Source organism: Pseudophryne corroboree, chromosome 5 (assembly GCF_028390025.1).
Source record: "Pseudophryne corroboree isolate aPseCor3 chromosome 5, aPseCor3.hap2, whole genome shotgun sequence".
NCBI classification, from domain to species: Eukaryota; Metazoa; Chordata; class Amphibia; order Anura; family Myobatrachidae; genus Pseudophryne; species Pseudophryne corroboree.
In genome coordinates, this window is record NC_086448.1 from 198,153,639 (window position 1) to 198,169,172 (window position 15,534).

The 15,534-nt window shown below is 47.7% G+C and overlaps 1 protein-coding gene across 4 annotated transcripts in view; it reads left to right on the top strand.

Annotated features, from left to right (window-relative positions):
* Window positions 1–730: 730 nt before the first annotated feature.
* HNRNPA2B1 (heterogeneous nuclear ribonucleoprotein A2/B1) overlaps window positions 731–15,534 on the top strand; it is a 33,225-nt gene continuing 18,421 nt past the window's right edge. For 3 of the 4 annotated variants that reach the window (XM_063922004.1, XM_063922005.1, XM_063922006.1), the window contains exons 1-6: window positions 981–1,073; window positions 1,524–1,634; window positions 8,603–8,749; window positions 8,842–9,052; window positions 9,170–9,271; window positions 14,885–14,959. In XM_063922004.1, the coding sequence (XP_063778074.1) occupies window positions 996–1,073; window positions 1,524–1,634; window positions 8,603–8,749; window positions 8,842–9,052; window positions 9,170–9,271; window positions 14,885–14,959 (724 nt within the window). In that variant the 5' untranslated portion in view covers window positions 981–995. Of the gene's footprint in view, window positions 915–980; window positions 1,074–1,523; window positions 1,635–8,602; window positions 8,750–8,841; window positions 9,053–9,169; window positions 9,272–14,884; window positions 14,960–15,534 lie in introns of those variants that run through there. The other variant, XM_063922007.1, reaches the window with a different exon arrangement.

Sequence of the window (15,534 nt, forward strand, 5' to 3'; positions counted from 1 at the left end):
GAGGGGCATAGAGGGAGGAGCCAGTGCACACCAGATAGTACCTAATCTTTCTTTTAGAGCATACTTGCCTACCTGACCCTCTCCATGAGGGAGAAAATGCTCTGTTCCTGGACTTTCCTGGTAATGTATGATTGCCATCACCTGTGGTGAGCTAGTTAATTGATAAGAAAGGTGTTTCACCACAGGTGATGGCAATCATACATTACCAGGAAAGTCCAGGAACAGAGCATTTTCTCCCTCATGGAGAGGGTCAGGTAGGCAAGTATGTTTTAGAGTGCCCAGTCTCCTGCGGAGCCCGTCTATTCCCCATGGTCCTTACGGAGTTCCCAGCATCCACTAGGACGTCAGAGAAAGGAACATGTTTAATACTGTACATTTCTTTCACTCTAACCATTTTTTCACATCATAAATATGACGGACAAAGGCAGACGATGAAAAAGACTACCCAGAATCCTTCACGTCTTTCTCCCAGCCATCCCCCACATCACCATTGACCGGTCTTCGAAGTCATAAAGGCGTAGCCTAATTCACAAAACACGCACCGACAATAGCGTCTCCCAACATCCATTCACCACACGCCGCCTTACGACAATTGCGCGCTACCTGCCTATTCTTAACAGTAGACGCCACGGCAAGACTGTTCAGGTTACGCCAAGTCCCGGGACCTCCAGCTCCACCCACAGCTGTCATTGGTTGTACCAGAGCAACAAGGTGACGTAGATAGGCGTGGCCAGTCGTTGGCGAGAGAAGATTCTAGAAGAAAGACGTTGTAGACGCCGCCATTACCTCTCAGCCCTCGACTGGGAGAGACACACGAGCGCCCTAAACCCACAGACACGCAGCCTGTTTTTTTTTTTAGTTATTTTTTTTATTTGTGGCTTTGTGCATTCTAACGCGGTCTGCTCGCAATGGAGGTAAGGCGGCAGCCGGCGAGGGCAAGCGCTGCGTAGCGTTACTGTCTACCGGGATTGCAGGTTACGTGTGTTACCCGGAGGATGCATGTGCGCGGGCGTTACAAGTGTGACCCGGAGGATACGTGGCTGCCCGGTGCCGGTGAGATCCGGACGATGCATGTGAGCGATGGGTGGATGCGTGTGTGAGCGGTGTTGGGGTTGAGAATGCACGTGTATTTGTGTGCCGGCTGATGCAACGATGACATGTAGCGGCGGGCCGGTGTGTGCTGCGGTGAGTCATGGTGCGGGAGAGCAGCGCGGTGTAATGGCTTCCTGGCTCTCATCCGCCATCTTGTGCCCGAGACTGGCTACGTTGCGGAGAGCCATGATGGCCGCAATCCCCGGCGGTGCCACTGTGTGTGCCTGATCAGGATGCAGTAACATCTGCGCACTGCTCCTATGTTGCACAGGCGGCCATATTACTCTCCTATCCCTTCTATAGGATAGACTAATGATGGTCTCTGTTGGGGAAAAGGATACGGTGTCTATGCGTAACATGCTGGCTGATGACATTGCTAATGTGGGTGAGCTATATTAGGATGTTGCTTAATATAATTAATCTTGTTACAGAGGGAAAAGGAACAATTCCGGAAACTTTTCATCGGAGGGCTCAGCTTTGAAACGACAGAAGACAGTTTACGGAAATACTATGAGCAATGGGGGAACCTGACTGATTGTGTAGTAAGTTTGCCTGCTGCCATCTTGTTTCCACCTCCCATCCCCATGCACACCCTTAAAGTTACATAAATGATCATTGCCAATGATGGGGGGGTAACTGTCACTGGGTGGTGTCCAATTAGACCTGACAAACTTGGAATTTATCACCAGTGCTGAGGTTTATTTGATTATGCAGCCATGCAAAACATAATCTGCAATAATTGCTGTGAAAATACATGTCTGTGGCTTTTTGCAGGACTGATGTATTGTACGAAAAATTGTTTTTGTTTTTCAGAAGAGGCAATTGGATAGGGATGGTAAACCCGCAAAAAACACCCGTTTGCTGTAGTACTAATGCTGCTAATTGGATACCGCTTATAGGGGTAAATGTATGAAGCAGTGATAAGAGTGGAGAAGTTGCCCATGGCAACCAATCAGTGTTGAAGTAACATGTATAATTTGCATACTATAAAATTATATGGTTGCCATGGGCAACTTCTCCACTGGCTCACTTCACTCATCACTGCTTCATGCATTTACTGCATAGTGTTAAAAATAGTCCTTGTGATAAATGTAATACTTGCTGGTGAAGTAGCAATTTCTGTATTTGCAGAATGATTTTAGGAAGGAAAACATATTCTGTGAAATGTCTACCAAGATGACAGGACTAGCCATGCTGGGTTGTGTTACTTCACAACAGCTGGAGTGCCACAGGCTGGCCAATCCTATTCCAGCAACTCATGTTTTCCTCATGTACAATAGAGGAACATGGTAAAACTGGTGATGTACTGAACAGTCAAACATTGATGTCACTGAAAACTGAACTCCCACTGCGTGTGACTCCTATTTAACTGTATGTCTGAATACTGGATTATGTACACGCTAGTTATTTTGGACGCATTGCAGGAATGGATAATGGTTACCAACCTATCACAACAGGTGCTGGTTATTTCTGAAAATCCGTGCTGTCTTTGATTTCTATTTGTGTTCCTGCCATTCCCATGCACAACTGGTTGCAATGTTTGGTTTGGCAGTTTAGCAATTGAAAGTATTTGAAGTCTTTTAAGCAACTTTTTTTTCAGTAAGTTGTTTTTCAGTTTTACACACTACCTGCAGTAACTTGTTTAACACAACTATCCCCATTGTTCATGTACCATTTTAAATGTAACAGAATTATTCATACTAAAGTGTTTGTTAATGATCTCTCATACAGTGGTGTCTATTAATTTCAGTCTAGTATATCATGGATTTTCACTGAGTAGCTCTTTTGTAAAAGTATTTCTCTATCGTCCTAGTGGATGCTGGGGTTCCTGAAAGGACCATGGGGAATAGCGGCTCCGCAGGAGACAGGGCACAAAAAGTAAAGCTTTTTCCGATCAGGTGGTGTGCACTGGCTCCTCCCCCTATGACCCTCCTCCAGACTCCAGTTAGATTTTTGTGCCCGGCCGAGAAGGGTGCAATCTAGGTGGCTCTCCTAAAGAGCTGCTTAGAAAAAGTTTAGCTAGGTTTTTTATTTTACAGTGATTCCTGCTGGCAACAGGATCACTGCAGCGAGGGACTGAGGGGAGAAGGAGTCAACTCACCTGCGTGCAGGATGGATTGGCTTCTTGGCTACTGGACATCAAGCTCCAGAGGGACGATCACGGGTACAGCCTGGATGGTCACCGGAGCCACGCCGCCGGCCCCCTTGCAGATGCTGTAGACAGAAGAGGTCCAGAATCGGCGGCTGAAGACTCCTGCAGTCTTCAAAAGGTAGCGCACAGCACTGCAGCTGTGCGCCATTTTCCTCTCAGCACACTTCACACGGCAGTCACTGAGGGTGCAGGGCGCTGGGAGGGGGGCGCCCTGGGAGGCAAAATGATTACCTATAAAGGCTAAAAATACCTCACATATAGCCCTAGAGGCTATATGGAGATATTTAACCCCTGCCTGATTTCTCTAAATAGCGGGAGACGAGCCCGCCAGAAAAGGGGCGGGGCCTATCTCCTCAGCACACGGCGCCATTTCCTCTCACAGCTCCGCTGGTCAGGACGGCTCCCAAGTCTCTCCCCTGCACTGCACTACAGAAACAGGGTAAAACAGAGAGGGGGGGGGCACATTTATGGCGATAATTTGATATAACAAAGCAGCTATAAGGGAGCACTTATTATAAGGCTATCCCTGATATATATATAGCGCTTTTGGTGTGTGCTGGCAAACTCTCCCTCTGTCTCCCCAAAGGGCTAGTGGGTCCTGTCTTCGTTAGGAGCATTCCCTGTGTGTCTGCTGTGTGTCGGTACGTATGAGGACGATATTGGTGTGGAGGCGGAGCAATTGCCAAATATGAGGATGTCACCCCCTAGGGAGTCGACACCGGAATGGATGCCTTTATTTATGGAACTACGGGATAGTGTCAACACGCTAAAGCAGTCGTTTGACGACATGAGGCGGCCGGACAATCAATTAGTGCCTGTCCAGGCGACTCAAACACCGTCAGGGGCTGTGAAACGCCCTTTGCCTCAGTCGGTCGACACAGACCCAGACACAGGCGATGACTCCAGTGGTGACGGTGACGAATCAACCGTATTTTCCAGTAGGGCCACACGTTATATGATTTTGGCAATGAAGGAGGCGTTACATTTAGCTGATACTACAGGTACCACTAAACAGGGTATTATGTGGGGTATGAAAAAACTACCTATAGTTTTTCCTGAATCAGAAGAATTAAATGACGTGTGTAATGAAGCGTGGGTTGCCCCTGATAAAAAACTGATAATTTCAAAGAAATTATTGGCATTATACCCTTTCCCGCCAGAGGTTAGGGAGCGCTGGGAAACACCTCCTAGGGTGGACAAGGCGCTAACACGCTTATCTAAACAAGTGGCGTTACCCTCTCCTGAGACGGCCGCACTTAAAGATCCATCAGATAGGAGGATGGAAAATATCCAAAAAAGTATATACACACATGCAGGTGTTATACTACGACCAGCTGTAGCGACTGCCTGGATGGGCAGTGCTGGGGTAGTTTGGTCAGAGTCCCTGATTGAAAATATTGATACCCTGGACAGGGACAATATTTTACTGTCGTTAGAACAAATAAAGGATGCATTTCTTTATATGCGTGATGCACAGAGGGATATCTGCACACTGGCATCACGGGTAAGTGCTATGTCCATTTCGGCCAGAAGAGCTTTATGGACGCGACAGTGGTCAGGCGATGCGGATTCAAAACGGCATATGGAAGTTTTGCCGTATAAAGGGGAGGAGTTATTTGGAGTCGGTCTATCAGATTTGGTGGCCACGGCTACAGCCGGGAAATCCACCTTTCTACCTCAAGTCACTCCCCCACAGAAAAAGGCACCGACTTTTCAACCGCAGCCCTTTCGTTCCTTTAAAAATAAGAGAGCAAAGGGCTATTCATATCTGCCACGAGGCAAAGGTCGAGGGAAGAGACAGCAACACGCAGCTCCTTCCCAGGAACAGAAGCCCTCCCCGGCTTCTACAAAAGCCTCAGCATGACGCTGGGGCTCCTCAAGCGGACTCGGGGATGGTGGGCGGTCGTCTCAAAAATTACAGCGCGCAGTGGGCTCACTCGCAGGTAGATCCCTGGATCCTGCAGATAATATCTCAAGGATACAGGTTGGAATTAGAGACGGATCCACCTCGCAGTTTCCTGAAGTCTGCTTTACCAACGTCCCCCTCCGAAAGGGAGACTGTTTTGGAAGCCATTCACAAGCTGTACTCTCAGCAGGTGATAGTCAAGGTACCTCTTCTACAACAAGGGAAGGGGTATTATTCCACTCTTTTTGTGGTACCGAAGCCGGATGGCTCGGTAAGGCCTATTCTAAATCTGAAGTCCTTGAACCTGTACATAAAGAAGTTCAAGTTCAAAATGGAGTCACTCAGAGCAGTGATAGCGAACCTGGAAGAGGGGGACTTTATGGTATCCTTGGACATCAAGGATGCGTATCTCCACGTTCCAATTTACCCCTCACACCAGGGTTACCTCAGGTTCGTTGTACAAAACTGTCACTATCAGTTTCAGACGCTGCCGTTCGGATTGTCCACGGCACCTCGGATCTTTACAAAGGTAATGGCCGAGATGATGATTCTTCTTCGAAGAAAAGGCGTATTAATTATCCCATACTTGGACGATCTCCTAATAAGGGCGAGGTCCAGAGAACAGCTAGAGATGGGATTAGCACTGTCTCAAGAAGTGCTAAAACAGCACGGGTGGATTCTGAATATTCCAAAATCCCAGTTAATGCCGACAACTCGTCTGCTGTTCCTAGGGATGATTCTGGACACGGTTCAGAAAAAGGTTTTTCTCCCGGAGGAAAAAGCCAAGGAGTTATCCGAGCTTGTCAGGAACCTCCTAAAACCAGGAAAGGTGTCTGTACATCAATGCACAAGAGTCCTGGGAAAAATGGTGGCTTCTTACGAAGCAATTCCATTCGGCAGATTCCACGCAAGAATTTTCCAAAGGGATCTGTTGGACAAATGGTCAGGGTCGCATCTTCAGATGCACCTACGGATAACCCTGTCTCCAAGGACAAGGGTGTCTCTTCTGTGGTGGTTGCAGAGTCCTCATCTATTGGAGGGCCGCAGATTCGGCATACAGGATTGGATCCTGGTGACCACGGACGCCAGCCTGAGAGGCTGGGGAGCAGTCACACAAGGAAGAAACTTCCAGGGAGTATGGACGAGCCTGGAAATGTCTCTTCACATAAACATTCTGGAACTAAGAGCAATATACAATGCTCTAAGCCAGGCAGAACCTCTGCTTCAGGGAAAACCGGTGTTGATCCAGTCGGACAACATCACGGCAGTCGCCCATGTGAACAGACAGGGCGGCACAAGAAGCAGGAGTGCAATGGCAGAAGCTGCAAGGATTCTTCGCTGGGCAGAGAATCATGTGATAGCGCTATCAGCAGTGTTCATCCCGGGAGTGGACAACTGGGAAGCAGACTTCCTCAGCAGACACGATCTTCACCCGGGAGAGTGGGGACTTCATCCAGAAGTCTTCCACATGCTGGTAACCCGTTGGGAAAGACCAATGGTGGACATGATGGCGTCTCGCCTCAACAAAAAACTGGACAGGTATTGCGCCAGGTCAAGAGATCCGCAGGCAATAGCTGTGGACGCGCTGGTAACGCCTTGGGTGTACCAGTCGGTGTATGTGTTTCCTCCTCTGCCTCTCATACCAAAAGTATTGAGAATTATACGGCAAAGAGGCGTAAGAACGATACTAGTGGTTCCGGATTGGCCAAGAAGGACTTGGTACCCGGAACTTCAAGAGATGATCACGGAAGATCCGTGGCCTCTACCTCTAAGGAGGGACTTGCTTCAGCAGGGTCCCTGTCTGTTTCAAGACTTACCGCGGCTGCGTTTGACGGCATGGCGGTTGAACGCCGGATCCTAATGGAAAAAGGCATGCCGGAAGAAGTCATTCCTACTTTGATTAAAGCAAGGAAAGAAGTAACCGTGCAACATTATCACCGAATTTGGCGAAAATATGTTGCGTGGTGCGAAGATCGGAGTGCTCCGACGGAGGAATTTCAACTGGGTCGATTCCTACATTTCCTGCAATCAGGATTGTCTATGGGTCTCAAATTGGGATCTATTAAGGTTCAAATTTCGGCCCTGTCGATTTTCTTTCAAAAAGAATTGGCTTCAGTCCCTGAAGTCCAGACCTTTGTTAAGGGAGTGCTGCATATACAGCCTCCTGTGGTGCCTCCAGTGGCACCGTGGGATCTCAATGTAGTTTTGGATTTTCTAAAATCTCATTGGTTTGAACCACTAAATAAGGTGGATTTGAAATATCTCACTTGGAAAGTGACCATGCTTCTAGCCCTGGCTTCTGCCAGGAGAGTGTCAGAATTGGCAGCTTTATCTTACAAAAGCCCATATCTGATTTTCCATTCGGACAGGGCAGAACTGCGGACTCGTCCGCATTTTCTCCCTAAGGTGGTGTCAGCATTTCATCTGAACCAGTCTATTGTAGTGCCTGCGGCTACAAGTGACTTGGAGGACTCCAAGTTACTGGACGTTGTCAGAGCATTAAAAATATATATTGCAAGAACAGCTGGAGTCAGAAAATCTGACTCGTTGTTTATATTGTATGCACCCAACAAGATGGGTGCTCCTGCGTCTAAGCAGACGATTGCTCGTTGGATCTGTAGCACAATCCAACTGGCACATTCTGTGGCAGGACTGCCACAGCCTAAATCTGTAAAGGCCCACTCCACAAGGAAGGTGGGCTCATCTTGGGCGGCTGCCCGAGGGGTCTCGGCATTACAACTTTGCCGAGCAGCTACGTGGTCAGGGGAGAACACGTTTGTAAAATTTTACAAATTTGATACTCTGGCTAAGGAGGACCTGGAGTTCTCTCATTCGGTGCTGCAGAGTCATCCGCACTCTCCCGCCCGTTTGGGAGCTTTGGTATAATCCCCATGGTCCTTTCAGGAACCCCAGCATCCACTAGGACGATAGAGAAAATAAGATTTTACTTACCGATAAATCTATTTCTCGGAGTCTGTAGTGGATGCTGGGCGCCCATCCCAAGTGCGGATTATCTGCATAAATTGTACATAGTTATTGTTAACTTATTCGGGTTATTGTTGTAGGAAGCCATCTTTCAGAGGCTCCGCTGTTATCATACTGTTAACTGGGTTTAGATCACAAGTTGTACGGTGTGATTGGTGTGGCTGGTATGAGTCTTACCCGGGATTCAAAATCCTCCCTTATTGTGTACGCTCGTCCGGGCACAGTACCTAACTGGAGTCTGGAGGAGGGTCATAGGGGGAGGAGCCAGTGCACACCACCTGATCGGAAAAAGCTTTACTTTTTGTGCCCTGTCTCCTGCGGAGCCGCTATTCCCCATGGTCCTTTCAGGAACCCCAGCATCCACTACGGACTCCGAGAAATAGATTTATCGGTAAGTAAAATCTTATTTTTGTCATTCAAGCTCACGCTGTTACATGTAAAAACATTAAAGTTGTTTCCCCCTCTAGGTGATGAGGGACCCTTCCAGTAAAAGATCAAGAGGCTTTGGGTTTGTAACTTTTTCTTCAATGGATGAAGTTGATGCTGCAATGTCGGCCCGTCCGCATTCTATAGATGGCAGAGTTGTAGAGCCCAAGCGTGCCGTGGCAAGAGAGGTGAATACCTAATTTAAAAATAATAAAATGGGCAAAGCAAAACTATTGTCTACATATTGACAAACCAAACATTTTTTTTTTTTTTGCCTTAGGAATCTGCTAAGCCTGGTGCCCATGTTACTGTTAAAAAACTGTTTGTTGGTGGTATTAAGGAAGATACTGAAGAACATCACCTTCGTGACTATTTTGAAGAATATGGAAAAATTGAAAGTATTGAAATTATTACAGACAAGCAATCTTGCAAGAAGAGGGGCTTTGGCTTTGTGACATTTGATGACCATGATCCAGTAGATAAAATTGTCTGTAAGTTACCTTCTCAAATTATAGAAAGTAATTCTTGTGGTGGTGGTTTTTTATTTTTTATTTTCTATTGGCTGTGAGTTGGCATGGAACTACTGTTTCATTTTTAATTACATTTAGTGCAAAAATACCACACCATAAATGGTCACAATGCTGAAGTAAGAAAGGCTTTATCGAGACAAGAGATGCATGAAGTACAAAATACAAGAAGTAGCAGAGGTGGTATGTATTGTATTGCACAAAACCATATTTAACCACATGTGAGGTTTTTCTTTCTTAAAGCACTTTTCTCTATCGTCCTTGTGGATGCTGGGGTTCCTGAAAGGACCATGGGGAATAGCGGCTCCGCAGGAGACAGGGCACAAAAAGTAAAGCTTTCCGATCAGGTGGTGTGCACTGGCTCCTCCCCCTATGACCCTCCTCCAGACTCCAGTTAGATTTTTGTGCCCGGACGAGAAGGGTGCAATCTAGGTGGCTCTCCTAAAGAGCTGCTTAGAGAAAGTTTAGCTTAGGTTTTTTATTTTACAGTGAGTCCTGCTGGCAACAGGATCACTGCAACGAGGGACTTAGGGGAGAAGGAGTGAACTCACCTGCGTGCAGGATGGATTGGCTTCTTGGCTACTGGACATCAGCTCCAGAGGGACGATCACAGGTACAGCCTGGATGGTCACCGGAGCCGCGCCGCCGGCCCCCTTGCAGATGCTGAAGTAAGAAGAGGTCCAGAATCGGCGGCTGAAGACTCCTGCAGTCTTCTAAAGGTAGCGCACAGCACTGCAGCTGTGCGCCATTTTCCTCTCAGCACACTTCACACGGCAGTCACTGAGGGTGCAGGGCGCTGGGAGGGGGGCGCCCTGGGAGGCAAATGAAAACCTTTTTTGGCGAAAAATACCTCACATATAGCCCCCAGAGGCTATATGGAGATATTTAACCCCTGCCAAGATTCACTAAATAGCGGGAGACGAGCCCGCCGAAAAAGGGGCGGGGCCTATCTCCTCAGCACACAGCGCCATTTTCTCTCACAGAAAGCCTGGAGAGAAGGCTCCCAGGCTCTCCCCTGCACTGCACTACAGAAACAGGGTTAAAACAGAGAGGGGGGGCACTGATTTTGGCGATATTGAGATATATATAAAGATGCTATAAGGGAAAACACTTATATAAGGTTGTCCCTATATAATTATAGCGTTTTGGTGTGTGCTGGCAAACTCTCCCTCTGTCTCCCCAAAGGGCTAGTGTGGGTCCTGTCCTCTGTCAGAGCATTCCCGGTGTGTGTGCTGTGTGTCGGTACGTGTGTGTCGACATGTATGAGGACGATGTTGGTGAGGAGGCGGAGAAATTGCCTGTAATGGTGATGTCACTCTCTAGGGAGTCGACACCGGAATGGATGGCTTATTTAGGGAATTACGTGAGAATGTCAACACGCTGCAAGGTCGGTTGACGACGTGAGACGGCCGACAAACTATTAGTACCGGTCCAGGCGTCTCAGAAACACCGTCAGGGGCGTTAAAAACGCCCATTTACCTCAGTCGGTCGACACAGACACAGACACGGACACTGAATCCAGTGTCGACGGTGAATAAACAAACGTATTTCTCATTAGGGCCACACGTTAAGGGCAATGAAGGAGGTGTTGCATATTTCTGATACTACAAGTACCACAAAAAAGGGTATTATGTGGGAGTGAAAAAACTACCTGTAGTTTTTCCTGAATCAGATAAAATAAAATGAAGTGTGTGATGATGCGTGGGGTTACCCCGATAGCAAATATTGGCGTTATACCCTTTCCCGCCAGAAGTTAGGGCGCGCTGGGAAACACCCATTAGGGTGGATAAGGCGCTCACACGCTTATCAAGTGGCGTTACCGTCTCCAAATACGGCCGCCCTCAAGGAGCCAGCTGATAGGCAGCTGGAAAAATATCCTAAAAAGTATATACACACAGACGGTGGTTATACTGCGACCAGCGATCGCCATCAGCCTGGAGATGCAGTGCTGGGTTGGCTTGGTCGGATTCCCTGACTGAAAATATTTTATTCATATAGAGCATTTAATAGGATGCATTCTATATATATGTACGTGAGATGCACAGAGGGATATTTGCTCTCTGGCATCAAGATAAGTACGTTGTCCATATCACCCAGAAGATGTCATGGACACGACAGTGGTCAGGTGATACAGATCCCATACGGCACATGGAAGTATTGCCGTATAAAGGGAAGGAGTTAGTTGGGGTCGGTCCATCGGACCTGGGGACCACGGCAACAGCTGGGAAATCCAACCTTTTTACCCCAAGTTACATCTCAGCTGAAAAAGACACCGTCTTTTCAGCCTCAATCCTTCCTTTCCCATGAGGGCATGCAGGCAAAAGGCCAGTCATATCTGCCCAGACATAGAGGTAAGGGAAGTAGACTGCAGCAGGCAGCCCCTTCCCAGGAAAAGAAGCCCTCCACCGCGTCTGCCAAGTCCTCAGCATGACGCTGGGGCCATGCAAGCGGACTCAAGGTGGGGGGGTAGTCTCAAGAGTCTCAGCGCGCAGTGGGATCACTCGCAGGTTGACCCCTAGATAGTACAAGTATTATCCCAGGGGTACAGATTGGAGAGTCGAGACATCTTCTCCTCGCAGGTTTCTGAAGTCTGCTTTACCAACGGCTCCCTCCGACAGGGAGGCAGCATTGGAAACAATTCACAAGCTGTATATCCAGCAGGTGATAATCAAAGTACCCCTCCTACAACAAGGAAAAGGGTATTATTTTTCCACACTATATTGTGGTACTGAAGCCAGACGGCTTGGTGAGACATAGTCTAAACTGAAATCTTTGAACACTTACATAAAAGGTTCAAATCGAGATGGAGTCACTCAGAGCAGTGATAGCGAACCGGAAAAAAGGGGACTATATGGTGTCCCTGGACATCAAGGATTACCTCCAGTTTCAAATTTGCCCTTCTCAACAAGGGTACCTCTGGTTCGTGGTACAGAACTGTCAATATCAGTTTCAGACGATGCCGTTTGAATTATCCACGGCACCCCGGGCCTTTTACCAAGGTAATGGCCGAAAAGATGTTTCTTCAAAGAAAAAAGGCATCTAAATTATCCCTTACTTGGACGATATCCTGAAAAGGGCAAGTTCCAGAGAACAGTTGGAGGTCGGAAGAGCACTATCTAAAGTAGTTCTACGACAGCACGACTGGATTCTAAATATTCCAAGAATCGCAGCTGTTTTCCGACGATACGTCTGCTGTTCCTAGGAATGATTCTGGGCATAGTCCAGAAAAAGGTGTTCCTCCGGGAGGAAAAAGCCAAGGAGTTATTCGACCTAGTCAGAAACCTCCTAAAACCAGGCCAAGTATCAGTGCATCAATGCACAGGAGTCCTGGGAAAAATGGTGGCTTCTTACGAAGCGATTCCATTCGGCAGATCTCAGGGGATTTGCTGGACGAATGGTCCGGATCGCATTTTCAGATGCATCAGCGGATAATCCTGTCTCCAAGGACAAGGGTGTCTCTTCTGTGGGGGCTGCAGAGTGCTCATCTTTTAGAGGGCAGCACACTCAGCATTCAGGACTGTGTTCTGGGGACCACGGATACCAGCCTGAGAGGCTGGGGAGTAGTCACACAGGGAAAAAATTTCCAAGGAAGTGTGGTCAAGTCTGGAGACTTCTCTCCACATGAATATACTGGAGCTAAGGGCAATTTACAATGCTCTGAGCCTAGGAAGACTCCTGCTTCAAAGTCAACCGGTGCTGATCCAGTTGGACATCATCATGGCGGTCGCCCACGTTATCAGACGGGGCGACACAAGAAGCAGGAGGGCAATGACAGCAAGGATTCTTCGCTGGGCGGAAAATCATGTGATAACACTGTCAGCAGTGTTCATTCCGGGAGTGGGCAACTGGGAAGATTTCCTCAGCATAAATGAATTCCACCCGGAAAAGTGGAAACTTAATCTGGAAGTTTCCACATGATTGTAAACCGTTGGGAAAGACCAAAGGTGGTTATGATGGCGTCCCACCTGAAGCGCCAGGTCAAGAGACACTCGGGCAATAGCTGGGACGCTCTGGTAACACCGTCGGTGTACCAGTCGGTGTATGTGTTCCATCCTCTGCTTTTCATACCCAATGTATTGAAAATGATAGGAAGGAGAGGAGTAAGAACTATACTCGTGGCTCCGGTTTGGCCACGAAGGACTTGGTTCCCGGAACTTCAAGAGATACTAAGAAGGGTCTTGATTCGGCAAGAACCGTGTCTGTTCCGGGACTTACCGCAGCTGCGTTGACGCCAAGGCGGGTGAACGCCGGATCCTAAGGGAAAGAGGCATTCCGGAAGAGGTCATCCCTACCCTGGTCAGAGCCAGGAAGGAGGTGACCGCACAACATTATCACCACTTAGGTGAAAATATGTGCCAGGGTGTGAGTCCAGGAAGGCTCCACGGAAGAATTTCAACTAGGTTAATTTCTACATTTCCTGCAAACAGGAGTGTCTATGGGTCTCAAATTGGGTCCATTAAGGTTCAAATTTCGGCCTGTTGATTTTCTTCCAGAAAGAAATTGGCTTCAGTTCCTGAAGTCCAGAAGTTGTTAAGGGAGTACTGCATATACAGCTCCTTTGATGTCTCCAGTGGCACTGGGCGATCTCAACGTAGTTTTGGGATTCCTAAAAAATCACATTGGTTTAAACAACTCAAATCTGTGGATTTGATATATCTCACATGGAAAATGACCATGCTGTTGGTCCTGGCCTCGGCCAGGCGAGTGTCAGAATTGGCGGCTTTATCTCACAAAGCCATATCTGATTGTCCATTCGGACAGAGCAAAGCTGCGGACTCGTCCCCAGTTTCTCCTTAAGGTGGTGTCAGCGTTTCACCTGAACCAGCTTATTGTGGTACCTGCGGCTACTAGGGACTTGGAGGACTCCAAGTTGCTGGATGTTATCAGGGCCCTGAAAATATAGTTTCCAGGTTGGCTGGAGTCAGGAAATCTGACTTGCTGTTTATCCTGTATGCACCCAACAATGCTGGGTGCTTCTGCTTCTAAGCAGTCGATTGCTCGTGGGATTGGTAGCACAATTCAACTTGCACATTCTGTGGCAGGCCTGCCACAGTCTAAATCTGTTAAGGCCCATTCCACAAGGAAGGTGGGCTCATCTTGGGCGGCTGCCCGAGGGGTCTCGGCATTACAACTTTGCCGAGCAGCTACGTGGTCGGGGAAGAAAACGTTTGTAAAATTCTACAAATTTGATACCCTGGCAAAAGAGGACCTGGAGTTCTCTCATTCGGTGCTGCAGAGTCATCCGCACTCTCCCGCCCGTTTGGGAGCTTTGGTATAATCCCCATGGTCCTTTCAGGAACCCCAGCATCCACAAGGACGATAGAGAAAATAAGAATTTACTTACCGATAATTCTATTTCTCGGAGTCCGTAGTGGATGCTGGGCGCCCATCCCAAGTGCGGATTATCTGCAATACTTGTACATAGTTATTGCTAACTAAATCGGGTTATTGTTGTTGTGAGCCATCTTTTCAGAGGCTCCGCTGTTATCATACTGTTAACTGGGTTCAGATCACAGGTTGTACAGTGTGATTGGTGTGGCTGGTATGAGTCTTACCCGGGATTCAAAATTCCTCCCTTATTGTGTACGCTCGTCCGGGCACAGTACCTAACTGGAGTCTGGAGGAGGGTCATAGGGGGAGGAGCCAGTGCACACCACCTGATCGGAAAGCTTTACTTTTTGTGCCCTGTCTCCTGCGGAGCCGCTATTCCCCATGGTCCTTTCAGGAACCCCAGCATCCACTACGGACTCCGAGAAATAGAATTATCGGTAAGTAAATTCTTATTATATTTTGCAGGTAACTTTGGATTTGAGTCACGTGGTGGCGGGAACTTTGGCCCAGGACCGGGAAGCAATTTTAGGGGAGGTTCTGGTATGTATACTTGTCATGACTTTGATGGGCACTACTTTTATTATGGCTTGTGGAGATGGGTGTTTTTTTTTGTTTTTTGTTTTTTTGTACTTTACTGGATTATTTTTTGCGTTACGTCAAAAACATCTAAATGTTCCAACTCTTCAGTATACCATTAAAAAAAAAATCGCCATACTTAAGGTATACTGTGCATACGTCTATACACTCCTTGGGTAGAATTCAAATGTTTGAAAATTCAGTTGGGTGTCTGTTCCCCCCCCCCTTATCTAATAGACTCCCAACGGACTTTTCAAACATTTGAATCTCCCCCCTTAATTTTTATAAATATCCTTAAATGGCAGTTTTGTATCAATATGGGCTGACTTATTATCCACTCACTGGTCATCTCACGACTCGACTACTGCAATGTTCTCCTCACTGGTCTCACTTGCTCCCACATCGCTCCCCTCCAATCTGTCCTCAACTCCGCAGCTAGGCTCATCTTCCTCTCCTGCCGCTCCACTTCTGCCACTCCCCTTCGACAAAATCTACACTAGCTCCCATTCCCCTACAGAATCCTCTTCAAACTCCTCACC